Consider the following 27,514-nt stretch of genomic DNA (forward strand, 5'->3'; position numbering starts at 1 on the left):
TTTCTTCTTTCAGGTAGGGTGTTTAGTGTTTTGATTTCAAGTAGTAGTAGTAGTAGTAATAGTAGTAGTAGTAGTAGTAGTAGTAGTAGTAGTAGTAGTAGTAGTAGTAGTAGTAGTAGTAGTAGTAGTAGTAGTAGTAGTAGTAACAATGATAGTAGTAGTAGTAGTAGTAGTGGTAGTAACAATGATAGTAGTAGTAGTAGTAGTAGTAGTAGTAGTAGTAGTAGTAGTAGTAGCAGTAGTAGTGGTAGTAAGTAGTAGTAGTAGTAGTAGTAGTAGTAGTAGTAGTAGTAATAGTAGTAGTAGTAGTAGTAGTAATAGTAATAGTATGTAGTAGTAGTAGAAGTAGAAAAAGAAGAAGTAGTAGTAGTAGTAATAGTAGTAGTAGTTATTAGTAGTAGTAGTAGCAGTAGTAATAGAAGTAACACTAATAGTTCTTGCAGCAGTTACTTAGCAGTTCTACTCACTCTTAACACTCCAACACAACCATACACAACCATACACAACCGTAAACCTTCCTTCCACTCCCCCACAGCACGCACCAGCTGACCCTCTCACCATGCATGTCTGCGGTGAGGCTCAGGACCTTACCTTACCTTGCCTTACCTTGCGGGGTGGAGGAGGAGTACTGCCAGCCCCGCCCCTCGAAGTTCCCGCCCAGCCCCTGTCTTTCCCTCGTCCCGCCCCTTGGCAATTCTTCCTATATATACGCCCACCTCTTTACAGCAAGACAGTGACTCAAGTGAGGTAAGTGCAAAGCTAAGCCGACTCACACACACGGTGATTTAGTGACTGGCCGCTGCAGGAACTGACCAAGAGACGATGTTATGCTGTTTTACAATGACGAATGACCAAGTGACTGACAGATGGATGGACTAACTATGTGATGCTCTGATAGATTGACTGAGTGACAGGTGACGCCTCCTCTTGCTACTAAAGTTAGTGTTGTTACTACTGTTGTTGTGGGTGTTGCTACTAGACTGCTAAACTGTTCTTCTTTGGGTTCTGTCAGTATGTGAAGGGTAGAACAGCGTGGACAGTAACGTGTTTGGGCAGGACTGTCTGTTTGGGATGGTTTGAGGACGTGCTTACATAATTTATACTATACTAGTGCTCTTGGATACAGCTTTGGCGAGAGGTGCAAGATTAATTATATACACACTTGGTTGTTTATTTAGTCAATGCTAAGTTTGGATGTGAAGATTAAGATTTTGTTAGATGTTGTTTGGTCTCAGTTTGGTATAGTTATGTCAGTTTCTTTATTATTTTTATTATTATTATTATTATCATTATTATTATTATTATTATTATTATTATTATTATTATTATTATTATTCATTGTTGTTGTTGTTGTTGTTGTTGTCATCATCATTATTGGTATCATTTTCATCATTATTATTATTATCATTATTATTATTATTATTATTATTATGGAATTATGGGTGTTATCTGCGTTGTAGGCGTCTTTGGTGATGGTGGTGGTGGTGGTGGTGGTGGTTATGAATATTCAGACTTACTATTGTTCTAGTGACTCTCTCTCTCTCTCTCTCTCTCTCTCTCTCTCTCTCTCTCTCTCTCGACACACACAGGTGTTAGACATATATCTTAACTTTCCCTCTTCTCTTGTAACCAGTTGACAACGTTTGACAAATGTTACTTTTTTCCCTACCTTTCCACAAACGTGTGTGTGTGTGTGTGTGTGTGTGTGTGTGTGTGTGTGTGTGTGTGTGTGTGTGTGTTTACTCTAGCAAGTATATATGAATTAAATGCTCAAATTCAGGTATAAACATAACAATTTACTTCATATCAGAGAGAGAGAGAGAGAGAGAGCATTTATTTACGCACGGTACTACACATGTGGGGTGTTTACTAGAAACCCTGGAGCTAGCAGTGTCCCCGCCTACAGCTACACTCTACCTACACTCTACCACAACCACCACCACTACCACCACCACCACCACCATTACTCCCGCTCCTTCCTTCACCATATCCCCTCCATAGTCGTCACCATCATTTTGTACTGTGAATGATTGTGATTTGATGGTGATGTGCTGACGCCTCTCAAAATATCTCACTTTCTCACTTTCTCTCTCTCTTTATTTACACTCTTTTCGCTTGTTTTGTCTGATATAACCATGATTTTATCCAGAGAGAGAGAGAGAGAGAGAGAGAGACCCGTATTCAGAAACACCTTCCTTTCTCACTACGACGATTTTCCAAGGCCACTGAGACAACTCACCGGGTTTTCAAGACAGTTCCTCCTTTTAATAAACTAGAAATCTTGCCAATTCATCATCAAAACCATAAAAATACTCTTCAAAACACGACTATCTTCAACTGGAACCTTTGGAAAACAGTAATGGTGAGAAAGCAAAGGGTTTCAGAGAGAGAGAGAGAGAGAGAAAGAGAGGATTGCTAGTCGTGGTGTGTGCGGGCGTGAAGTAATTGGGCGTGGGCGGGAAGAAGTATTACTCTACGCTACACCCACAGCCGCCCACGTCACCCATGCCTTCCCGCACGCCCATCCTCACCCCTGACCTTCTTACTGTTAATTTAGCCCTTATTCTTCCCCTCACTGCCTCATCTCTGTTGTTCTTTGCCTCCTTGTGTTGCTCCCTTGTTCCTGGTTTAGAATTCAGATTAATCTCTTCAGTATATACCACGCCACTTCCCCATATTCATTCTGCTTACCATTTGGTGATTTTATACAGCTTCAGAAACTTATGTGGGGGGATTAAAATAGTGAAGACTGTGGCCATTGATCTTCTGGCCTCCATAAACCCTTCCTAATGTCAATAAAATCGTCTGTCTAATCATATCCAAAACTCAAGGTAAAAGTGTATCCCAGTACTGAAGAGGTTGAGAGTTATTTTTTTGTCTCTTTCTCACTTCCTCATCTCTCATAATCTTTAACCCCTTCTTCGTGGTGTGGTTTTCAAGTTACGGGTTCTCTCTCTCTCTCTCTCTCTCTCTCTCTCTCTCTCTCTCTCTCTCTCTCTCTCTCTCTCTCTCTCTCTCTCTCTCTCTCTCTCTCTCTCTTTCTCTGCTTCCTTGTATTGCTTGCTCCCTTGTTCTGGTGTGATTATTAGAGTTAGAAGTTAATTTTCCGTCCCTTTCTCACTCCCTCATTTCTCATAATATTTAACTTCATGTTGTAGTTTTCAAGTTATGGTGTTCTCTGTTCCCCTCTCTTTCTCTGCTTCCATGTGTTGCTCCCTTGTAGAATTCAATAGTTATCTTTCTGCTTTTCTCTCATTCATCTCTCATAATCTTTAGCGCCTTGTTAGTGCTGTGGTTTACTAGCTATGGGTTCTCTGTCTCTCTCTCTCTTTCTCTGTCTTCCTCTGTCTACCCTTCTCCGTGCCTCTCTCCTACATCTCTCCTGCTCTTTATCTCCTTTATTCCCTTGTTCCTGATGTGGATTTCAAGTTAAAGCTATATATTTCTCTCACTCTATCCCTTTCCCTCTCTTTCTACCCTTACCCTTACTTCTCCACCCCTCCAGACAAACAACATGATGAACAACGCTATGCTGGTGGCAGTGGCCCTCCTCTCCGTGGCATCTCTAGCGTTGGGTGATGTCCGCTACGTAGCCCCGGCACCGGCCTGCTATGCTCCCACTGTCACTGCCTACGAGACGGTGACGGAGGTGAAGACGTCAACGGAAACTGTCTACAATACTCTGGTGGAGCAGGTTGTGGTCACCGAAACAGAGTCTCTCACCGAAACTGCCACAGCCACGGAGACTGAGTTTGTGACCGAGACGGAGACAGAGATCAACACAGAGATCGAGCAGGTAAAAGAGAGAGAGAGAGAGAGAGAGAGAGAGAGAGAGAGAGAGAGAGAGAGAGAGAGAGAGAGAGGTGTTCAAGGTTCCTGGGTATCGTGTTCGTGACTTCATAGTTTTAGTTTGTCTTATAATCGTAGCCACAGAGTTAGTGGGTTTTAATTCCTTGTCTGGCGTATAGTGTTAGTTAAGGGAAGTAATGGAATGATTGAGGCTGTGATAGTAGTGTTAGTGTCTATGTTGATTAAAGTAGTAGTAGTAGTTGTAGTAGTAGTAGTAGTAGTAGTAGTAGTAGTAGTAGTAGTAGTAGTAGTAGTAGTAGTAATAGTAGTTTAGTGGTGGTAGTAGTATAGTAATAACCTAATCTGATAATCATGTTCTCTCTCTCTCTCTCTCTCTCTCTCTCTCTCTCTCTCTCTCTCTCTCTCTCTCTCTCTTCTCATCCCCTCCCCATTCACTCTCTTTTCCTTTCATTCTCTTCCCCTCGCTCTCCGTTTATCCCACCCTGTCACTTTCCCTCTCCCTCTCCTACACATCCCGACCCTTCACCCCACTTCAGGTCATCTCCACGGCTTTCGACACCGTGTACGAGACTGTAGTGGAGACGGAGGTGGAGACTGAGGTGCTGGAGAAGACAATCGTGGCCACGGAGACAGAGATTCAGAAGGTAGAGGTGACGAAGTGCGCTCCTGCCTACCACCCTGCCCCTTACCACAGGCCCTCCTACCACCCCCCTGCCACCGGTCACGTCTCCTCCTCCCTCGGTAGCTTCAAGGGCTATGATGGCTTCGAAGGGTTCAATTTCAAGGGGTACAATCCATTCAGGGGCTATGGACATTAAGTAAATTCAGGCGGTTGTGTGTTTAGCGTGTTGTCCTGAGTTTTCAGCCCCTCAGCTCTGATTAAGTTAATTGGTTAAACTGTTTAGATTGTGTAAGATGTCCACGATGCTCTACGCTATAATGTTTATGCTCAGTTTTTATTTATTCATTCATTCTTCTTTTATTTTCTCCTCTTTCTTCTCCTCCTCGTAATCTTCTTCCTCGTTCTCCTTTTTTCTTTCGTCTTCTACATATTTCGACTGTTTTTTTTATTTTTTATCATTTCCTTCAGTTTTTATTTATTCATTCATTCTTCTTCTTCTTGTATTTTTTCCTTCTCTTTCTCTTCCTCCTTCTTTTCTTCTTCTTCCTCGTCCTTTTTCTTTCGTCTTCTATTTCGTCTGTTTCTTTCTATTTCCTTCTGTGTTTATTCATTCATTCATTCATTCTTCTTGTATTTTCCTCCTTCTCCTCCTCCTCTTCTTCTCCCTCATCCTCTTTCGTTCTTTCGTCGTTCATTTCGTCCGTTTCTTTATATATCCTGCCTCATCACTCTTTCTTTTCCTGTTTACCCTTTGACTTTTCCTCTAACGTTCTTTTTTTCTCTTTTTCTTTTCCTTCATCTCATATTCTTCTCTCTCTCTCCTTCTTGTCATATATATTTGGTTCTCATTCTTTTTTTTCATGCATGTGTAAGGTGTTTGTGTCTTGTCGTTTACTTTTGTCTTTGTCTTCGTTCAAACTGTTTACTATGTCATAAATGTCCGTCGTGTGTCATCTTGTGCCTTTATTTATGCTAGCCAGTGTACAGTTTCCTATCGTCCTTCATCCTGCCTGTTGTGTTGCATGAGTCTCTTTCTCCCTAAGTTTCTCCAAAGGAACCTCATGAATAATGTAAATAAGAGTAATATATATATATATATATATATATATATATATATATATATATATATATATATATATATATATATATATATATTGACGAGTGCCTTCAGTCACAGCAAGATTTCTTTCTTATGAATATTCTTACTAACATTCATATCAACTCTCCAGTGCGAACGAGTACTTAAAAAATTTGCTGTCTGTCTGTCTGTCTCTCTCTCTCTCTCTCTCTCTCTCTCTCTCTCTCTCTCTCTCTCTCTCTCTGAATTGCACAGTCTGCTCTTAATCAAAGGGAAGATGACGTTGCCTTGTGTGTATTTAGTTGTGTAAAGCCCAAAGTGTATATTGTAATTAGTAAGTAGTCTTGTTGTAGTGTTGTAGTATTTTTTTATATACAAATTGATATCCATTCGTACCACACATGTAATATCGCTAAGTATTGATGTACAGCACGTATTATTATTATTATTATTATTATTATTATTATTATTATTATTATTATTATTATTATTATTATTATTATTATTATTATTATTATTTACTATAGTCAACTAAATCACACAGTCCCTTTCATGTGCAAGGTAAACTCAGGTGTCTCTTAAATATATTACTTTATTCTAATGAATCTCCAGTATTCTACAAATAAACCAAAGCAACATTTAAGACGACTGTTTTTCTGTATATGTATGGAACACAACACCAACCTTCGAGTCTTTCAATGCATCTGACCACACAACAGCGATAGAAGAAGTAACAGCAACAGTTGTAGGGTGTGAGAGAGGCATTAACGCACCGATAAGCAATATATACAAAACCAACCAGCTACCTACAACACGTGTGACTAATGAGGAAATCAGTTACTTCCTCACTGATTACTCAATGGGAAGAACACTCTTGAGAATCCGGTGGGCTGTAATCATCTCTGCGGCCTTTAGAAATAGTCGTGGTGAGAAAGCAAAGCGTTTCTGAATATGGGTCTACATAGCACGGTGAAGTGAAACAAGGAGAGGTGGGAAGAGTAATTCAGTGCCATGACAAAATTCCATATTCATTATACTTACTATATGGGGATTTTATACAGCTTCAGAAACAGATGTGGGGATTTAAATACTGATGACTCTGGCCATTAATCTTCTGACCCTCATAAACCCTCCTTAATGCAAATAAAATCGTCCAGTCATCTCCAAAACTCGTGGTAGAAATGCCTTCCAGTACTGAAGGAATTAAATTTTCTACCCGCTCTCCTTCTTCTCTGCTTCTTGTTCTTGATCCTGTGGTTGTGTTTTCTCCTCCTGCGTCTGTCCCTCTTCCTCTCCCTGCTTCTTCTCCTCCTCCTCACCCCCCTGTTTCTCTTCCTCCTGGCTCTGTGTCTGCTGCGCCTCCTGCTGTTGTTGTTGTTGCTGCTGCTCAATAATCAACTCGTCATCCACATCGCGAATGATGGGAAGGCCGTCCAGTTTCTTGAGTGCCGTTAGCTTGCGCTCCACCTCAGACCTCCACGTGCCCTCCGCCGAGTGCTTCTCCTCAAGAGGGTTGCCTGAAGAAGGAGGTGGGGGTGGTGGTGGTGGTGGTGAAGTAGTGGTGGTAATGATGATGGTTTTGGTAAAGGTATAAAAACAGGAATTCTACTACTACTACTACTACTACTACTACTACTACTACTACTACTACTACTACTACTACTACTACTACTACTACTACTACTACTACTACTACTACTACTACTACTACTACTACTACTACTATGCTGTTCTTACCGACAAAATTCAGCTCCTCCAATGTTGACACCTCGAGTAGTTTCATAAACTCAGCCCATTCCTTCACTAAATTGTTGGACATGTACAAAACCTGCCGAGAGAGAGAGAGAGAGAGAGAGAGAGAGAGAGAGAGAGAGAGAGTTATGCCAACAACACCAATGGATTTAGTAACAGCCCAAACAAACCACAATAATATAACGTACCTTCAGTTTCTTTAAGGCTCCGATCCCCTTCAGCTTTTCTATGAGGTTGTAAGAGATCCAAAGTTGCTCCAGTGTCTCCGCCAACACCTCCTGTATGAGAGAGAGAGAGAGAGAGAGAGAGAGAGAGAGTTTCATATAAGACTGTTATCATTTAGTTTATTTGAGCAAGAGCTAAATGACGCAATTAGAATCACGAGTTCCTTACCATTCAAACGAAGAAGTATGAAGTTTGTCATGATAACGCGATATATTTTCTTAGACTATGTTGCTTATTATATATAAAATACTGAATCCCTTCAGTACCATGACGTGCTTTCATGTTTATTCTGCTTGTTATTTGGCAATTCTATACAGCTTCAGAAACTTATGTGGAGAATTAAGAAAGAGTGAAGAGACTGTGCATTAATCTTATGACCATAGACCCTTCCTAGTGTAAATAAAATCGTCTTATCACACCAAAACTCAAGGCTAAAATACGTCACAAGACTGAAGGGGTTAAGGATGTAAGTGCAGTCGGCTCCATACTTGATGAAGTTGCTTTCCTCCCTGTATTTATAACTTAAGTGAAATATATCATCCTTTTCATGGATGATAGATATCTGCCTCTGACGTGTATCCTAAGCCTGTCTTCCTCTCCCTCTTCTGTCCTTCTGTTCCTTCTCATACCACCTCCTCTCTCTCTCTCTCTCTCTCTCTCTCTCTCTCTCTCTCTCTCTCTCTCTCTCACTAGGCCGGCGAAGCTCTTGATATTGTTCCTGCCGAGGCTCAGTATGCGAAGACTGCGCAGGTTGTTGAGGTGGTTGAGCTTCTCGATGGTGTTGGTGGAGAGTGAGAGCTTCCTGCAGAGGAAACACCCGGTTCATTAGTGTCTGACGTGCCCAAATACTTCATTGAGAGGTCCTGTGGTGCTCCCTATGTGAAGAAGAGACCAGGGGAATGTGTTTATGTATCAGAAATGAGCGTGTATTTATTCATTTATTTATTTATATCTGTCAAGTACTTAGTTTTTTTTTATAGAAATGTGAAAAAAAAGTTGATTTTGTCTCAGTTTATATCGCAATGGAAGACACATGGGCAGTTTCCTTGATGCTAAGTTACTGAAGATACAAGATTTTTTCACCATCCCGTCACTAGGTAGATTTGACACTCCCTTTGCATCCGTAGCTACTCCTCTTATCCACTATTACATCCTCGTTGCTCGCTCCGAGCTGCCTCCTAACAGTAATACAAGATTTGGTAACTTCTTCCCTCATCATCCTAATATCCAAACTCACTCGCAGGCAGTCAGGTTCTGCAGGGAAGCGTCCAGTTTTTCAATCGGGGGTTGCAGACCGATCAGCTTCACTTCTATAGCCTCGCCCGCTTTCTCCCCCGTGTTTTCCTCCCACTGCCTCAGCGCCTCTCGAGTGCTGGTGCTCTTCTGGGAGTCCCCGCCCTTGCTCTGGGACTAGGCAACATACCTCAGTGATGGGGATAGATACTAAAGCCTATGTAGGTTAATAAGGGGTATCAAGTGTTTATTTACGGTCTCAAGTGTATGTTTATGTCATAATCATCTGGGTTACTTCAAAGCGCAGCGCTAGATTACGAATATTTTGTGGTGTTGGCGTGTTTTGGGAGACTATGCGCTTTCTGCTTAATTAGCTTTTTGCTCACCATTTCTTACGCAGTGGGAGGGACGAGCAGTGTCAAGGTCTGCGCTAGGAGAAATTAATCCAGTCGGGGGCCGTGAAATGACTGCCGGCGAGGAGCGTCACGTCCACGACTCGCCCAGTGTACACAGTAACCATGGCAACAGCTGGGGCCGTCACACTCCATGAACAAAACTTAACAATACACTGAGCTCTCATTATAATTACGTTCCATAAAAAAAAAAAAAAATGTTACTGCTACTATGCAAACTCCTACTGATTTTGTTTATTTTTTTCTTTCACGGCCATCTCGTCACCTGCGAAATTTATCACATATCGATCACCGGTGCATCACTTCATCACTATATTTCACCCCACAACACGTCACACTAATAAAACCCTTAATTTCCCGGTGATAAAAAGAGGATATTAGGTTTGAGGGAAATGTGCACCTCTCTTGTCATCTGGCGAGAAACAAAAGAGCATCAGCGGGGAGGTGAGCCTGTGAGGGTGTAGTAGTAGCATGAGCAGGTGGCAGGTGACGGGGGCTGACAATTGACGTGGAAAAACGGGAGTCCTACGCGCCTTCCCCACCCAAGCACCCTCGGCCCTGCGTGTCGCCACCCCCAGGGACCTCAGGGACCTCAGGCATGGGGCCCCGGACAGGCAGGAAGGACGGAAGGAGATGAAAAGACGAGTGGAAGCAGGAGGGAGGGAGTCTGAGTGAGGGTCCCGTCATGCCCATTCTCCGGAACAAGTGAATGAAGACCACGTGACCCTAGAGGACCAATCAGCGGCCAGGACCACCCCGCCCAACGGACCAATCAGCGGCCAGGACCACCTCGCCTAACGGACCAATCAGCGGCCAGGACCTCCTCGCGTGACGGGCCAATCAGCGTCCGGAGGTTCCTCGCCTGACGGACCAATCAGCGGGCCAGGTTACCCTCAAGAGACAAACTCGCGCGTAAACAACCAAGTCTCCTGCAAAGTACAAAATAAAGCAGCTAGAAATGGAGGTGAGTTGTACAGCCGGGCCTTTCTGAGCCGGGGGGAGGTGCGCTACTGGAAGGGGAAAAATGGATGAGGTGGAATTTCTAAAAGGGCGTTGGGTGGAGGGCGGCGCGGGGCTTGGGTGTGTTGAAATAAAGCCGAGGAAAATGTGACGGCCATGAATAGTGTTGGAACCTCTGCCAAAAGTGATGGGAGGAAGAGTCCAAAAAACATGAAAAGATGCTGAAGAAGGAAAAGGTAAACAGTAGCAGGCCGTCTTGGCACGATTTGGAAGCCGGTGGAGATAAGTACCGTAGTGTAGTGGTAGTGGATAGGAGGGTGGAGTGACGGGAGGGAGTGGAGGAGGCGCGGGTGTTTGCTTCCTCCGTGTTGTTTACCTTCTGACATCCTCTCATTTATCGCGCCTGGGCCCACGCACGCTGCCCATTTCACATGCTGCCCACACTTTTCCGTCCCCTGAGTCGCCGTGGAGGTTAATTGGTGGCGGTGTGCGTGTAATAATGGTAGGTTGAGCTGTTAACACGGCCAGTTGGCGAAGGGCCGCTCTGTCTGCCAAGGTCCCCCCGTTAAGAAAAAGAAACAAGTGTGATATTAGCCGTCAAGTGCTGTCAGGGACGCCACAAACACACCCTGCCATGGCCTAAGTGGTGCTCGTGTTATTCTAGCCTTGAAATATGCTGGATGAGACTTTCCGAAAATTGAACGTCTGTCATGGGGAGCTCCCTCGGGTGTTTTCATGGTTTTCGTCTCCCATTTTTAATCTGTGAGGGTTTTCCAGGTGGCTAGTAAGCTGAAACGCATTTTTACATCGCATTTTGTCTTGTGTGATTGCCTCGAGTTTGGTAGAAATGGTTATGTCAACTCAAAGAAGGTGATGTCTGTTCAGAGAGGCTTTGTTGTCATTTTTTTCATGTTTTTGCCTCCCATTTTTAATCTGAGGGTTTTCCCAGGTAGCTATGAAGCTTTAAAGCACCTTTACATGGCTACATTTTATCAGGTGTGATTCCTTTGAGTTTGATAGGTGATGATGTCTGTTCAGTGAGGCTTGGCTGTCATTTTTTATTGTTTAATCATGTTTTTGTCTCCCACTTCTATTCTGTGAGGGTTTTCCAGGTGGCTAGTAAGCTTTAACACATCTTTACATCGCTGCATTTTGTCAGGTGTGATTGTTTCAAATTTGTTAGGAGTCTGTTCAGAGAGGCTTGATTGTCATTTTTTTTTTTTTTCTCATGTTTTGCCTCCCATCTCTTATTTGTGAGGGCTTTCCAGGTGACTAGTAAGCTTTAACGCATCTTTACATTGTATTTTGTAAGGTATGATTGCTCCAAGCTTGTTAGAAGGTGGTGATGTCTGTTCAAAGAGGTATCATGTATTTTGCCTCTCATTTAATGCACCTTCACATATTCATTCTGCTTACTATGTGGTGATTTTATACAGCTTCAGAAACTTATGTGAGGCATTAGAATAGTGAAGACTGTGGTCATTAATCTTCTGACCTCCATAGACACATCCTAATGTCAATAAAATGGTCTAATCGTACAAAAATCTCAAGGTAAAAATGTGTCCCAGTATTGAAGGGGCTAAGAGGTTAGTTATGTCTACTCAGAGGATCACTTAGCTTGTCTGTCATTGTTTTTAATGGTGTTCCTTTTGATGCATTGCTTTGGGTTACAATTCACACACTTTTCTTCTCTCCCAGCCAATCTTTCTCATGGGTGGCTCTGTGTTGTTGATATGTCACTCTCAGCACACACAGCCCAGCCCAACCTGCCAAAGTTCATGGGGCGAGTTTGGGACTGCCTGTACTGAAGGGGGCTTTCTTGGGGGATTTTCAAGTGGATATTGCTCTCTGTTGGTTATTTTTGCTTCCTTTACGTTTTGTATTATGTTGTGGATACATGTGATTTATTGTTAGTTCCACCTGGGCTTATGCTGGTGCGCTCTCTCTCTCTCTCTCTCTCTCTCTCTCTCTCTCTCTCTCTCTCTCTCTCTCTCTCTCTCTCTCTCTCTCTCTCTCTTAAATAGGGTACATTATAGCATTTCTATCCAGTGCAGTGTTTGGAGGTGGCTGCAGATTAAAGAAAGGTGTTTGGTAATGGTTAGTGATGAAGGATAGAGTGACAAGTGGCAATGACAAGATATTGTAGCATAAGAGGGTATTTTCACCATCTTAACATTTAAACTCTGGAACTCCCTGCTTGCTTCTGTATTCCATCTTCCTATGACCTTAATTCATTGAAGAGGGAGGTTTCAAGACATTTATCCCATTCTTTTTGGCTAACTTTTGAACTGAACCTACTCAGGGGCTGGCATCAAAGTGGGCCTTTTTTGTTTAATCATTTTTTGTTATCCTTGGCTAGGTTTCCCCCCTCTTACAATACAAAAATATGCTGGTTAGAATTCCAGCGAGAAAACTTCAAAATCATGGCTTGGAGTTTAATCTTCATTTGTATTTAGCTCTTTATTTTATTGATTTATTTTATGTAAGAGGGAAAGGCTGACCAAAGGCAACATAATAAAAAAAGAAAGAAAAAAAGAGCCCACTAAGTTGCCAGTCCCCTTGCAGATCCGAGAGAGTTAGCCCCCCTAAAAAAGGGATAAATGTCTTAAAACCTCCCTCTTAAACCCTTCAGTACTGGGCCACATTTTTGCGTTGAGATTTGTGTACGATTACACCATTTTATTGACATTAGGAAGGGTCTATGGAGGTCAGAAGATTAGTAGCTAGAATCTTCACTATTTTAATCCCCAAAATAAGTTTCTGAAACTGTAAAAAAATCACCAAATAGTAAGCAGAATGAATTTGGAAAGGCATCATGGTACTGAAGGGGTTAAATCAAGATGCCTGATGATGTATGTATGCTTGCTTTCGCCGTCCCTCATGCTCATTATGATATATCCTGAATACGTCCTCAGCCTGATAAGTGAACATCCCTTGGAAGTGAGGCAGATGCGTGTTAAAGATACAAAATGACTTCACTCTTGTCAACCTCTTCATGTGAACAGGATAAGGAGATAAGATTAGTTATGGCTGGTATGTTAGTTGAATGTTACCTTATCGTATACTGTACATACCCACATGCTCTCTCTCTCTCTCTATCTCTATCTCTGATGGAATTTGTTCGAAAGTTTGATATTTTACAGTATTTTTATTTTATTTTTTTATTTTTTTTTTACAATCCAACACTCCACATTGATAGTAAATAATTGGCCTAAAACTAATGGATTGTCTTATCACAGAACATTTCAATCAAGTACATGTTGTAATGGAGAGTGTAAAGGAAAGGAATGTGCATGAAAGAAGTTAATTGACAGTATGAGATAGTATGAATCACTGGAGACCATCTTTCAGCTCTAATAGGAAATCAATTTTTCTCGTCCCTCTTCCCCACACATCCACTTTCTTCCTCTTCATCTTCCTTGTCTTGATTTTCTTCCCCTGTCTTCTTCTGTTCTTTTTTTATCCTTCTCCTCCTCCTCTTTCTCTTCCTCTTCTTCTTCCTCTTCCTCTTCCTCTTCCTCTTCCTCCTCCTCCTCCTCCTCCTCCTCCTCCTCCTCCTCCTCCTCCTCCTCCTCCTCCTCCTCCTGCCATAGAAGATCAAACTTGCACCATAAAAGCACCACTACCACCTTAGCTCACAGGAAATTCCACCTCTCGTCTGCATATCTCCCAGCTAGATCTCCACTCCCTCCTCTCTCACCTACACCTCACCCCTCCCCACACTCCAATCTCTCTCCTGGTTAACCTTTACATTTGTTTTGCTTTAGTGGAATTTCCATCATAAGTGGGGTATGTGTTGAATGTATGTGTGGAATGTGGTTGTGTTTTATTTATTTTTTTATTTATTTATTTATTTATTTATTTTTTTTTTTTTTTTTTATTTATTTATTTTTATTTATTTATTTATTTATTTTTTATTTATTTATTTATTTATTTTTTTTTTTTTTATGGGGCTTATAAGTAAAGATGATCAGTTTTTGAATGATGGTAATGCCACAGTGGTGTGGTTGATAATTTGGTTGTCTTCTGAGTAATTTGTTTTCTGTCATGATGGTGGAATATATACAGTAGAGTGGAGAGGTTGTACTTGTGTTCGTGGTTGCTTATGGTTATTTTTGTCCTTGTTTAATATATTTCTATTTCTTTTTCAGGAAGCTGCCCAAAATCAAGTCGGAAAGGAGGCAGATGATGTAAGTTGTTATTGTCTTTGTACTTTAGAGTTATTACACGTTGATGGCACAGTAGAGGACAAAATATGATGCTGCAGTTTAATAACACAAGTCCTGATTGTATACATACAGGGAGATTGATGACATGAGCTGCCTTCTTGTATCCCATGAAAAGAGTCAAGCATTTCTGAGCCTCCTTAACCTCTTTTTTCTTTTGTTCTAATTTCAGTGTTGATTAGTTCTTTTGCCAGTCCATGTAGAATTTGCGAATCTATTTTTAAGTCACCAACCAACATTACAGTAGCCAATATTTCTAAAGGATACACTTTCACTCAAGCACATTGCCTTCTCATCTTTCAGTATCCCCATCACCGATTATATTGTGATGTGGGAACACACCACCTCCTCACACCCCAAGTGGCATTAACTGGTGTGTTTATGATTGAAGTTATAACTCATTCTATATGCTATTTTTCATTCCATATGATACTGCTCCTCTCTAAAAAATATATATATGTATAATGCATCTTAGTTTTTGTACTGTATGCCTCTGTTCAGTCTTGGCTCAGTCATAAAGAGGCTTGCTAGTTCTGCTTTCATCCGCCAAGATATAGCATTTTTAAGGTGTCTTTGGAATATTTTGTAAGGATGGTGGCTCACTCACGTTTTTCATGTACCTGTGTTACTAGTTTCATTGTATTGTTTTTACTGTGCAGCTCCTTTTTGTGATATGAATTAATTGTCATGAATCCTCCTGTATAATCATTGTTTGTCATTTTGAAAGTGACAAAGCTGGATGACTTGCCAAACCTTATTAAAGTCTGTTTGTGCGTGCGTGTGTGTTGTCAGTTGATATGCAATGAATATGCAGCTTTCATATTTTGTCAGTTTATAAAAGAGCCAAAGTATATAGTTAATGATAGTTTTAATACCTCATGATGTGTTATTAGTGTAGTATTTTGTGATATGGGAGGATGGCTCAGGAATAAGTATTCCTGTGTGAGGATACAGGTAAATTTCAGTTGTTTGTGCTCTTATAGAATAGGATTATTCCATTTGTGCTCCCATGTTGAAATAAGCTTTACTAGTTAGTATTGTCTGTCTGCCCTTCAGTTAGCACAAATATAAGTTAGTCATGTAAATAGGCACTAATTCCCAAGAATATGTTTTCATTAGTTTTAGCATCATGGCCTTTGGCTAGTTATATACTATAGCTGGTAAGAATACTATAACTTTAGACATTGAGTGACAAGACAGTGCTTAGATTCAGTGATTGCTAGTGCCTTGCTTTATTAGTTATGCTGTTCAGCTTTCCACACAGACCAGTTGGAGTAATTCTTTTAAAGCTTCAAAAAATAATTTGAAATGACGCTTGCCTCAGTTTGTCATATAGATGATAATGTTTTATGCTCACAGGAGGCACATTGTTCATACAGTAAGAATTTGTTGTAGACTTCACAAGATTCCTTCAGTAACTTTTATAGTGAATTTTTATAATGTTAAATACAAAATGGATTGAGTGAAAATGGTATTGTGTAATTTATACGTAACTTAAAAAGAAGTAGGGGATATGACAAGTGCATGGTTTACACAGGCAACACAGGCACATGGTGTGGTAGTGCCTTTGTTGTCACCTTGGCCAGCAAGTTATCATGCTTGTCCTGCCACCCTGGGACCAGCTGCCACACCTGCACTGCACTCATTCTCATGCCCTTCCTTCACCTGGTTGCCATTCACATTGTCTGCAGGAGATTTATGCTCACCAGAGTTCTAAGTTAAAGGCTCAGGTATAGAGTTATAAGTGAAACCCTTGAAGGTGTCTCTGTTCTGTAGAATGCAAAATTGTCTATGCCCTGTAGTTATTGGGGCAATGCTGCTCACTGTGTCTTATTGCCATCAAGTCAGTTTCCTTCTTGGTGAGTTGAACAGGTCCAAAGTCGTCTTTCAATACAAGAAGCACTGGTCAGTGGTGCTGTTAATGGCAAGCTAGAAAAGTCACTGGGAATCAAACTTGCTTCCTCCTGTTTGAGGAACATTGAGCAGTGGAAACCTTTTGTTTCAAGCAAATTGAAGCCTTTCAGTCCCATAACAAAGAAATAAGGATGTTGGACAGACATGACAATGGTTTTATCAATCTACTGTTATTATCTTCATTATATTGATTCTTTCATTAGCTAAGTGGCTGACATTATTGTATCAGATATCTGCTGTGATAACGTGTCAATTGATACAGAAAGGCTGCAATGTGACTTGCTCCACTTACCGCAGAGGAAGTGAAGTTGTTGGGACTAACTAATAATGAGTTACCTTGTCATTATTGATTGACTAGTTGTTCATCATTCATTAGGCCAGTCTGTGGAGGCTACCCAATACTGTGGTAACTTTTAAAGTATTCTCCCTTTTGATTGAATTGTGGTATTGGAGTTGCTGTGCCTAATAGTCAATGTCATTCAATTCAGAATTAGATGAAGACATGGAGGAAATATTTCAAACAATTGCTATGATCATTAGAAAAACTTCCTTTTATGATATTTATTCTATCTCCTGTAAATTTAAGACTTGCAGCTTTGTTTTGCAACAGTAATAATCACCATAATCACTTTACTTTATAACTTCTCAAGGTTATTTATATGAACAAGTAGGAACACTCAGTGCTCACAGCTCATAGTCCTGTTTCTGTCTCTCATTCATGTCAACACAGCCTCACCTGGTTCACACTTGCTGTTAAGTGGCAGGGCTTCTAATCAGGGGATTTTTTTTTTTTTTTTTTTTTTTTTTTTTTTTTTTTTTTTTTTATTCACCTTATTTTTTATTAAGCATTTTATGAAGTCACCATTCATTCCTCAGCAAGTGAGGAGGCTAACTCACCACCTGTTTATCATCTCTAAGTCACACTTTTTTTTATCAACACAGAAGACTCAAATGCAAGTAATGAGCGCATGCACCCTAACTCGCCTGTTCCTCTGATTTCCAATAGATGCTGCATGCAAGTGTTCCTCATGTTGTTGCCTTTGGTGTTTTGCTGCTTTTCTTGTTGGCTGTTGCCTCCCTTCATTTTCCCAAGCATGTGTCACAAGGTTTTTGGAAGAGAGCATTGATAAATTTTCAGACTGTTGCAATTTTTATTTTATTTTATTGATCTCCCACATTCCTATATCTATTGTATAAGTGTCATGAAGGAAAGTCCCCATCTGTGGTGTGATGCCATGGCCTTGTGTTGCTATGGTGACCTGCGCTGACTCATTAAGTGGGTTCAGTCATCATTATTTTCACTATTTATTCATTTTAGTGTGTATTGAAATTCGTGTAAGTATGTAAGGTAAGGCTCATGCCTAACTCCAGTACTTGCCACTACAGTACACACAACTCATTCAGGAAATTAAGAGAATTGAAAGTTTGAAATGTAACTTTCTTTTTACATTTTGATGGTTTTCATTTATATGAGTCATTATTCTGCTTGCTGTGGTATGCATCATTGTAGCAAGATTAATTAATATTCATAAAGGTGAACTTATATTAATTCTCTCTCCAAGATGGAAAGTTGATCCATTTGAAATAACACGGCTGACTGTGCTGTCCTGATAATGCGCTGCTGCTGCACATCACAACAGCGTCTCACTATTTTTGAAGTGTGTTCATGAATTAAAATAGCCTTCAACTCTACTGTTTTGAGAAATATTTCAGGAATCAAATCACAGCATAACATTTTGGCAATTATCCTTTAATTTTGCTAATTGCATGCCTCTTACCACTCTGCAACTCAGTTGTGCAATTCAGTTCAGAATTATGTAATAATGATGTCAATTGTTTCTTTTTTATTCCTTAACTCCACAACACTGATTTGAATTGTGTTAAGAAGAGTTTTTATGCTATCTTGGGAGGTAAATTGGTAGTAATGGTAATCATGACAAAATTGGGCCTATTAACTGTATTTCATCTAAGGATTGTTACACCTTGAACGTCTCCCTCTCCTGTGTTAAGCCACACTCCTTAACTCCTGCCTTCTATCTATCCCCCTTGCCTCCTATGTATCTCCAACTACATTCCTTTTATTTTCACCTCCCAGTGCTTATCTGTTTCCACTTTTTCCCTTCTCAACTCTTACCGCAGGAACTAGGATGAGGGATGCCTAGCACCCCAAACATGATTTCAAACTCGTTTAGTGACTCGTTTCTGGTTATAGTATTACCTTGAGCCTCACATCTCTTTCAGTGGAAATAGGCCCTATTGCTCCTTTTATGAAATGACAATATGGAAACACATTATACTAAGTCACTATAGTATATGGTATAGACAAGCATCCCTCATTTGTACAAAGCAGTTTATGGGAACAAAATGGTTAAAAACCCTTAATAGTGTCTCCTCTGCATCTAATTCTTTTGTATATGGCATCTTAAGATCCCTCTTTATTGCCTTGGGAACTGATTTTATAATACATATTCTGTATTGTCTGATATCATATGAATATCCTTCATTTGCCTGGATTACCAGCACATCTATTGCTATCCTGTATCATGACAGTTGCTTTATTGCCATGCTAACAGGCTCTTGTTACATCTAAAAGAAAAATGCAAGTTTGAGTTATCCTCAGTTGGTAACATCATTATCAAATGCAAGGCACTAAAGGTAGGTCAAACACAGATGAAGATAGGCATTGTTCTTATTACTGTGTGAAGAAAATGTTTTCTAGTGTACTTTTAGATACTCCTGAGTAGTGACATAGTGATATCTTGGCTTGTTTCTTTTAAGCAGCATGAGAGCTCTTGTTTCTGACAGCAAGAAACTTGAGTGACAGCATTTACTTAATTGTTAACCATCCAGTAGTTGTTGCTCAAGAGTATACCTTTATTGAGCTTTGATGATTTGACATTCATTATTTCCTTTGCTGTGTCCCAGAACTGTAGCAAAGAAAGAGGAAGGTAACTTGGGTGTCTCATGGTAGCTGTTGACAAAATGAATCCCTAATGTTTCAGCTGTCTCAGCGAGCACCAAGTATCCTTGGTCTTTTTGCAAATCCATCTTTGATTTTTGATACCATCTTAAAAACCATGGTGGAATCAAGTAACATTTTGTTGCATTGACTCTGAATAGTAGTAGTTTGTGTTGTCCTTTCCACTAAGACTAACTGCTGGTTTTTCTCTGTGTGTGTTGCTTGGTGTTGTACGTGCGTGGCTCCGCTGCTCCACCACCACCACAACAACTTGCTGCTGTGCTCCTGCCTCCACCACTACCTACACCACCACAACCTCCACCTCCACCACCACCACCACCACCACCACCACCACCACCCTCACCATCATCACTTCCACCTTATCACCAACATGCTCAGCAGCAGCAGCTGCAGCAGAATCCACAGCAGCAGCAGCAGCAGCAGCAGCAGCAGTCTCAGGAGCCACAGGAGCATGAAAAACAGGATGAACAGCAGAGCAGCAGCAGCAGCAGCAGCAGCAGCAGCAGCAGCAGCATTCCACACCCCCACCACCTCTTATTGGGGCAGAGGGTCCATTAGGAACTGCTACATCCATTAAGGATGGCCTTCCTCCTCCTACACAGATTAATAAAATAAAGTTTGGCCCTGGTGCTCCCCTCATCAAAAAGGAGAAGCGGCAGTCATCATCACGCTTCAACATCCCTAAGAACAGGGAGTTACAGAAGCTACCATCTCTTAGAGGTGAGTGCTGCTCCCCACCTGCTACCCTGTGTTACCTCACCTTACCCTACCTTACCTTACCTTACCTGTACTGTTGAAGTAGCTGACAGCCACTGCTAGTTAGGATTTCTGTGTGTGTGTGTGTGTGTGTGTGTGTGTGTGTGTGTGTGTGTGTGTGTGTGTTTCACTGTATGATCTGCTGCAGTCTCTGACGAGACAGCCAGACATTACCCTACGGAACGAGCTCAGAGCTCATTATTTCCGATCTTCGGATAGGCTTGAGACCAGGCACACACCACACACCGGGACAACAAGGTCACAACTCCTCGATTTACATCCCGTACCTACTCACTGCTAGGTGAACAGGGGCTACATGTGAAAGGAGACACACCCAAATATCTCCACCCGGCCGGGGAATCGAACCCCGGTCCTCTGGCTTGTGAAGCCAGCGCTCTAACCACTGAGCTACCGTGTGTGTGTGTGTGTGTGTGTGTGTGTTTATTCACATGTATGTGCTTTACGGGTAGACATATCCATATATATTAGTGTGTGTGTGTGTGTACTGAAGATGTTTTGATATTTTCTTGCTCAGTGTAATGGCAAGAAATTTAGAAAATACTTTTTTATGTCTGAACAGTTCTGGAATTTTGTGTTCAAACACTTTATATTAATTTATTTGTTTATATTTTTATTTTATTTGGTTTATTGAACTTTTCTTGAGAAAAGATTTTTTAATATGTAGTTCAAGGACTGTGGAAGCTTTTCTCAGTCATTTACTTTTTTTCTTCTTTTCTTTTCTTTTATGTTTCCCTCCGGACCAACAAGGAGGAAGGCAGAAAACTGCGAATAAACTCCCCCTGCTGTTTCAGATGCACAGCCCAGTGAACGGGAAGATTTGTTTATACAGAAGATTCGACAGTGTGGGGTTATATTCGATTTCATAACTGACCCCCTAAGTGATCTAAAATGGAAGGAAGTGAAGCGGGCAGCATTAAACGAGATGGTGGAGTATGTCACCACTCAGCGGCAAGTCATCACAGAGCCTGTGTACCCGGAGGTGGTCCAGATGTTTGCTGTGAATCTGTTCAGAACTCTCCCTCCATCCAGCAATCCCTCAGGTGCAGTGTTCTTCCTCAAGGATATTTTTACCTGATGCTTGTGTTCTTTGTGTTTTGATATCCATTTCTCTGCTTGCTTAGGTACATAACAGTTCCATGTCTTTTTCTCTCATTGGTTTTGTTGAGCCTAGGAGCACACATGCATTATCTTCTCAAAACATCACATCTACTATGACTTGTTTGGCTTTCTCGTAGGAGCAGAGTTTGACCCAGAAGAGGATGAACCCACCCTGGAAGCTGCCTGGCCTCATCTCCAGTTGGTGTATGAGTTTTTCCTTCGCTTCCTGGAGAGTCCAGACTTCCAACCATCTGTTGCCAAACGATTCATAGATCAAAAGTTTGTATTGCAGGTTAGTAAAGCTATGGTTACCTCAACCAAGACAGCTTTCATCACTGTTGCAGTATTGCTGCTGTTATCAATGTTACTTTTGCTGCATGACTTTCAGATTACTAACTTGTTGCTAAAGCTGAAACTATTTCAAATGGTATAGTGCAGCACATAGTTTGATCAGAAGTAGAGGGAGAATAGCTTCTTAATCATGTGCAATTTATGGGTTTATGTACTACAGTTATTTTCATTTAATGTCTGAATGTTAATGTAAATTGTTGCATTGCAGCTATTAGAACTATTTGATTCAGAAGACCCAAGGGAGAGGGATTTCCTAAAGACTACCTTACATAGAATATATGGAAAGTTCTTGGGTCTGAGAGCATTTATCCGTAAACAGATCAACAATATATTTTACAAGTGAGTATAGCCCTGCCATGTCCTTCTGTTATTAATGGTTGACTAGTCTTATGCTTTGTCATTGAGAATAAAGGAACATACAGAGATTAAAAACCTGAGTCATTATACTGTTATCTCCTTTAACAGGTCAGAGGCATTCTCTCTCTCTCTCTCTCTCTCTCTCTCTCTCTCTCTCTCTCTCTCTCTCTCTCTCTCTCTCTCTCTCTCTCTCTCTCTCTCTCTCTCTCTCTCTTTGGAAGGCTATATTCTCATTCATAACCAAATTCAACCGTATTGTGTTAAGATGTTATTATTTATGCTTTGTATATCATTATTTACACTGTCCACTTTTTCATTGTCAATGCATAACTTGTAATGATGTGGATTTTGATACCTTGAAAATTCATTGTATAGATGTGGCTGTGTACAAAAGTTTAGAACTAATCTTGGTTATGTGTTCAAGCTGTAAAAGTTAACTATAAGCTGTGGCAACCATTGTTACTAAGTATGATATTTTCTTTTGCAGGTTCATATATGAAACAGAGCATCATAATGGTGTTGCAGAATTACTAGAAATTTTAGGAAGGTAAGACAATTTAGTAGCTTCTTCATTACTAGTGTCATAATCACTGGGAGCTACCATTACATACTGAATGTGTGTGCTTTCTTTGCTTTTCTTTTCTTTTCTTTATTTTTTCTTCTTCTCAGTATAAAGTGTGGATTAAGAATGTCTACACACTTAAAATATTATCAGTGCTACTCACAGATATGTTGCATAATAAAAGCTATTTATTCATTCCAGTATCATCAATGGGTTTGCATTACCATTGAAAGAAGAGCACAAAGTGTTCCTCTTGAAGGTGTTGCTGCCCCTCCACAAAGTCAAGTCACTGAGTGTGTACCACCCCCAATTGGCTTATTGTGTAGTTCAGTTCCTGGAGAAGGATCCCTCATTAACTGAACCTGTCATTGTCACCTTGCTCAAGCTGTGGCCCAAAGTCCATAGTCCTAAAGAGGTCAGTATCCTGTAACATTCTGAACACGGATGTACAAATGCTCATTGATGTTAGGTTCTCCTTAGGTGTAAGAGCATCTCATGTGATGCCTCAAGTATTGGCTGTGGATTAGCAGCTGGAAGTAATTGAAACCATCTCTGAAAGTTAATCATGTTAATGATTTTATCTCTATTTGATTGGTCTGACCATCTCTTAGTGCTTCCCTTTCTTCACAGGTGATGTTCCTGAACGAGCTTGAGGAGATCTTAGATGTTATTGAACCTAGTGAATTTGTGAAGGTGGTTATCCCATTGTTTCGCCAGCTGGCCAAATGTGTGTCATCACCACACTTTCAGGTGCAGTACTTTTTTCACCTTATGTTTTGCATAGTGACAGATAAATAGATAGTTTTAAGAATAACTCCTTTTCTTCATTAGAAACTTTCATATTAGAGGTTATGATGGCATTAATTTTTGTGATGTTTCAGGTTGCCGAGAGAGCTCTCTACTACTGGAATAATGAGTATATACTGTCCCTAATAAGCGACAATGCGCAAATTATTCTGCCCATCATGTTTCCTGCTCTGTATAAGAACTCCAAGTCTCACTGGAACAAGTGCGTGTTCAGCTTCCTATACATTGATTGCATAAATGGAAATATTTGGTTTTGTATTTGTTGGTGTATGGCTATAACAAGTATTACAAATCTCTTTATTTGCAGGACTATACATGGCTTAATATACAATGCCTTGAAGCTGTTCATGGAAATGAATCAAAAACTTTTTGATGAATGTACACAGCAGTACAAAGCAGAACGGCAAAAGTAAGTCTTGGTCTGGCTGCATATAGTGAAATGTTGCATACAGCTACTCCCCTCTATACTATTCACCTTTGCACAATATTTTGCTTTTATGGTCTTTCTTCTTTATACCACTTTCTTGCTGAACATTTGGTTTTACTTCATTTTTATGATTGCTAGAGTGCACACTCAATTCTTTCCACAGGCATGTGGCTGCTTTTGTTGGGATATGTAAGCATGTATCCATGCATATATTGTGCATAGATTTTTTTTTTTTTATTTATTTATTTTTTTTTTATTAGCATTATTATAGTATATTAGTTATGTGTTTTATTGATTACATTTCTCATTATTTTGTATGCAGGGGCATTTGTGGCATCATAGTCACTAGCCAGTCTCTGTGGCAACAGTCACACCATACAGCAAGATTGTCTCATTATACTGAATTAGTTTTACACAGTGTGTGCTGTTATTCCACTCCCTGGGCTTTCCTTAAGCCCTGAAGTTTTGTGCTGGTAGTACCTATATTCTTAATGTATGTTCAGTGAGGATAATGGTGCCCTTATCTTCTAATTTTTTTTCTTTTTTATTTCTTCAACCACAGAGAGAAAGAAAAGATGAGGGAGCGAGAAGAAGCCTGGCAACACATTAAAGATTTAGCTGTAAAGAATCCATTATTCGATAAGTATTCCAGTGAAAGTAACAATATCTTCAGCCCACACTCAGCCTTAATGGTGTCACCACAAGATGATAATGATATTGATTTCAACTCTGAAAATAATGGAGGTGATAACACTGAGGTAAGGCCTGTAGCCATTCTCTTTAGTGATTAGTTGATTTTATAGCAATAAGTTTATATGTGCTGTGTAGTAATTCTGAACAGTAAGTAAGCAAGCACTTACCTGAAAAATCTTTGCTTGAGGAAGTGGACTGGCCTGTGCTGGTGGAGATTGCTTGACAGCTGAGAATACTACTCCACTCACTGCCAGAGGTCCTTGGTTGTTAGGTAGAGTGGCATCCAATCTGTTTGTCACACAATTTAAAAAGTGTAGTTTTTCTCTCTCTCTCTCTCTCTCTCTCTCTCTCTCTCTCTCTCTCTCTCTCTCTCTCTCTCTCTCTCTCTCTCTCTCTCTCTCTCTCTCTCTCTCTCTCTCTCTCTCTCTCTTTCAGCAAATCTACCTCAAATATTTGATGTTCATATATTATTCAATATTGCATTACAAATTTTTTAAAATTATTAACATATTGAAATTTCTCTATAATAAGGTTTTATGAAGATCAGCTAATTACTTCTACATTATATTCATCATACTTGCTTACTATCAGAGGCTAAGAAATATTTTCAATGTAATTCAAAAGTTACTCAGTCTGTTCAACATTTTACAGCAGGCAAAAAAAGTGCGCAACAAAGAGAAGCCGCTGCTGCGGAAGAAGAGCGAACTGCCCCATGATCAGTACACCATCAAGGCGCTGAGCGACCATAAGCGTGCAGACGACTATCTTACCACCTCCCCAGAACTTGCTGCCACCACTAGCTAGACCGCGCCATGGGTGCCAAGGTGGCAGGAGGAGGTATGAAGGCAGTCTACTAGCTGACATTTCTTGGAGGCCGCAGAGCAAAGTCATCCAGCAGCACGGTGCCCGAGGGTGGGAGGGGGTGGAGGTCGTCTCAAGGACTCAGCACGTTATCAATCAATGGGAATGGCTTTCAAGGTTTCTCTTGGCTTACTAAACCAAGACAGAACATCCCCTTGGGTTATTCACTTCAAGATTTCCTTCATAAATGCCTTTTCTTCTGGTTATGACAGACCAAAGTGGGTGTAATATTAACGGGGTTTGTATTAGTTTTCGTAACTAAACTAATGTCAAATGCATGTACCTAATGGGGAAGATAAGTTAACAGGTTGTATTCCTTAAAATCTTCTCTTGAGGATTTTGTACTTTACAGATCAAAAATTTTATTATTAAACCAAGCATATTCCATTTATGTGATGATGTACAGTAACACAGATCTTCAAAATATTTTTGAACTTAAAGATGCAACTAAAACACTCCAGCAAACTCCTGAAATTCTCCCAGTGTAGTTTGACTATGCACTCTATGCCATATGTTAAGTTCAGGAAAGTGTACTGTTTATAAGAGAGCCAGTGAAGCAAGTCTGTCCATCACATCTGCCCTGGGGGCCAACAAGAAGAGGTGAAACACATGTGTTGAGAAGAGTAAACTTGAATATTGATTATTCAGAACATCTGAAATCTTTCATATCTTAAATTTATTAATCATCTATTTGATGGTCTGTTTAATTAAGATTCAAGTTACTAAATCCCATATGAGTGGGAGATGGTACCTTGTGCACCGAAAAAGTACCTACATTATTTATAGGCTGTTATACCTAAAAGAAAATGTGCACTTGCTCACGCCTGTTCTTCTGCAAGGAAAATAAATATGGTATAACTACTTAATTATTATAAATCATTCCAAAAATTGTGCTTGGCCTCAATATAGTTAATGAAATCCAGATTACAGTATTGTTGATGGCTGCTTCTCTATCAAGGAATGGATAGGTTTTGTGTATGTAGGAGGTGCAGTGTTTATGCATAGAGTAACTAATACTATGTGCTTTGTTCAATGCTTTCAACAACTAAAATGTTCTACTGCATAGGATCTCATTCTCATCCTTCATTAATATATATATATATATATATATATATATATATATATATATATATATATATATATATATATATATATATATATATATCCTCATTCTGCATCTAAAGGTTGTTGCTGCTTGATATTCAGGTTGATGCTAGGTACAAGAGAGCTATTATGACAAATGTGCCGTTTATTTATTTGTTTTTTTATCTGTTATTATTTCTTTATTTTTCCATTCGATTTTTTGTGATATTGCAACAGATGGTCATATTGCCAGCAGTCCGTGTTTATTACTGTATCTTCATTGATTTATATCTGGAAATCAGTAAATACATGTCTTCAAAATCACATTGATATAATTATGATGTAGAAAATTTTGTAATGTAATTCAAGCCTGACAGAAAAGGAGGCAGTGCTGCAACATTGGACACAGATCAGTGCTTGATCCCAGGCAAGACCATCAACAGGCATGCATGTGCACATTTTCTTAACTCAGCCAAGGATATGTTATGGTATTAAAATGATTATACCAGCAATACTGTCAGCAACCGTCATCATGAAAGGAGCCATCATACATACATAGTAGATTAGTTTCTTATAAAGGTTGTTAGTTTAATTAGTGCAAGCCTTGGTATATTTTCTCAAGAAATGAAGATCGCTAGTAAAGCTGTATATGACAACTGTACTTCAAGTGATGTTTGGTGTTAAGGAACAAAGCTGGGATTTCTTGACAGCTGCTGGAAATCTAACCCAGCCAATGCTGCGAGGGTTACACTGTAGGTAATAAATATGTAACATAGTATTAGATGAACCATGTGGAATATGTTGTGTTATTTTGTTCAGATAGTTATAACCAGAGTTTATTGGAAGATTATGTTGCTGTGTATTTTAGAATTATATCTTCATATTCCATAAATATATACTGATTTAGTAAAGTAACCCATTAAATTTTAATAGACTTATTTTTGTCTTCAAGGTGTAGGAAGTAAAAGAGAGGTTGCCCTCACCATCACTTTGATTGTATGCATGTATGTGATGACCCCAGTAGCAGGAGCCCTGACCAGTGGTAGTGATTGCCAAGCATCTGCATGTGTTTGTGATCATTGAATCAGGTCTTGCAATGTTGTCCTTGTAAGGTTTGTTTTGATGTCACACAACTATAGCAACATCATACAAATATCCAAGGCTGGGCAAAAAGTGAACTGTTGCAAACACAGAGAAACTGTTACCCAAAATCCTACTTAGGGAGTTCAATGCCAGCAGTGCTACATGAGTTAATTTTTCACCCTCATCCACCTACACTCACCCT

General features: G+C 40.1%; 3 protein-coding genes across 6 annotated transcripts; 2 read left to right on the top strand and 1 right to left on the bottom strand.

Moving 5' to 3' along the window:
• Positions 1–576: 576 nt before the first annotated feature.
• LOC123513855 lies at positions 577–4,887 on the top strand. The gene is made up of 3 exons (XM_045271274.1): positions 577–747; positions 3,506–3,796; positions 4,347–4,887. The coding sequence occupies exons 2-3, from the start codon at positions 3,515–3,517 to the stop codon at positions 4,626–4,628; spliced, it is 564 nt and encodes a 187-aa protein (XP_045127209.1). The 5' UTR covers positions 577–747; positions 3,506–3,514; the 3' UTR covers positions 4,629–4,887.
• Positions 4,888–4,986: 99 nt separating this feature from the next.
• On the bottom strand, positions 4,987–9,667 carry LOC123513854 (dynein axonemal light chain 1-like). Its single transcript, XM_045271273.1, has 7 exons — positions 9,534–9,667; positions 9,107–9,398; positions 8,725–8,897; positions 8,178–8,289; positions 7,451–7,540; positions 7,248–7,338; positions 4,987–7,027 (listed from the first exon to the last, which is right to left on the bottom strand). Exons 2-7 carry the CDS (start codon positions 9,107–9,109, stop codon positions 6,723–6,725), a joined length of 774 nt encoding a protein of 257 aa, XP_045127208.1. The 5' UTR covers positions 9,110–9,398; positions 9,534–9,667; the 3' UTR covers positions 4,987–6,722.
• LOC123513853 (serine/threonine-protein phosphatase 2A 56 kDa regulatory subunit gamma isoform-like) lies at positions 9,278–27,144 on the top strand. 4 transcript variants are annotated; one of them, XM_045271272.1, is made up of 14 exons: positions 10,217–10,329; positions 14,245–14,283; positions 19,595–19,715; positions 19,760–19,933; positions 20,782–21,030; positions 21,226–21,380; positions 21,648–21,778; positions 22,284–22,343; positions 22,560–22,773; positions 22,989–23,108; positions 23,240–23,367; positions 23,473–23,574; positions 24,155–24,350; positions 24,937–27,144. In XM_045271272.1, the coding sequence occupies exons 1-14, from the start codon at positions 10,312–10,314 to the stop codon at positions 25,087–25,089; spliced, it is 1,860 nt and encodes a 619-aa protein (XP_045127207.1). In that variant the 5' UTR covers positions 10,217–10,311; the 3' UTR covers positions 25,090–27,144. The 4 variants fall into 4 exon arrangements, with proteins under 4 accessions (XP_045127206.1, XP_045127207.1, XP_045127203.1 ...); XM_045271271.1 differs by lacking the exons at positions 10,217–10,329; positions 19,595–19,715 and adding an exon at positions 9,278–10,097 and having other exon boundaries at positions 19,816–19,933; XM_045271268.1 differs by lacking the exon at positions 19,595–19,715 and having other exon boundaries at positions 10,224–10,329; positions 19,816–19,933.
• Positions 27,145–27,514: the final 370 nt, after the last annotated feature.

Source organism: Portunus trituberculatus, chromosome 37 (genome assembly GCF_017591435.1).
Source record: "Portunus trituberculatus isolate SZX2019 chromosome 37, ASM1759143v1, whole genome shotgun sequence".
Lineage (NCBI taxonomy): Eukaryota > Metazoa > Arthropoda > Malacostraca > Decapoda > Portunidae > Portunus > Portunus trituberculatus.

What these genes read in the sequence shown, in the direction of transcription:
- LOC123513855 (XM_045271274.1), top strand. Translation starts at nt 3,515, where the DNA reads ATGATGAACAACGCTATGCTGGTGGCAGTGGCCCTCCTCTCCGTGGCA. An exon ending in TCAACACAGAGATCGAGCAG is followed by an intron (nt 3,797 to 4,346) that starts GTAAAAGAGAGA and finishes ACCCCACTTCAG; the next exon opens with GTCATCTCCACGGCTTTCGA.
- LOC123513854 (XM_045271273.1), bottom strand. An exon ending in CAGAACCTGACTGCCTGCGA is followed by an intron (nt 8,290 to 8,724) that starts GTGAGTTTGGAT and finishes TTTCCTCTGCAG; the next exon opens with GAAGCTCTCACTCTCCACCA. An exon ending in GAGCCTTAAAGAAACTGAAG is followed by an intron (nt 7,339 to 7,450) that starts GTACGTTATATT and finishes CTCTCTCGGCAG; the next exon opens with GTTTTGTACATGTCCAACAA.
- LOC123513853 (XM_045271272.1), top strand. An exon ending in CAGCAGCAGCAGCAGCAGCA is followed by an intron (nt 19,716 to 19,759) that starts GCAGCAGCAGCA and finishes TTATTGGGGCAG; the next exon opens with AGGGTCCATTAGGAACTGCT. An exon ending in TCCATCCAGCAATCCCTCAG is followed by an intron (nt 21,031 to 21,225) that starts GTGCAGTGTTCT and finishes GCTTTCTCGTAG; the next exon opens with GAGCAGAGTTTGACCCAGAA.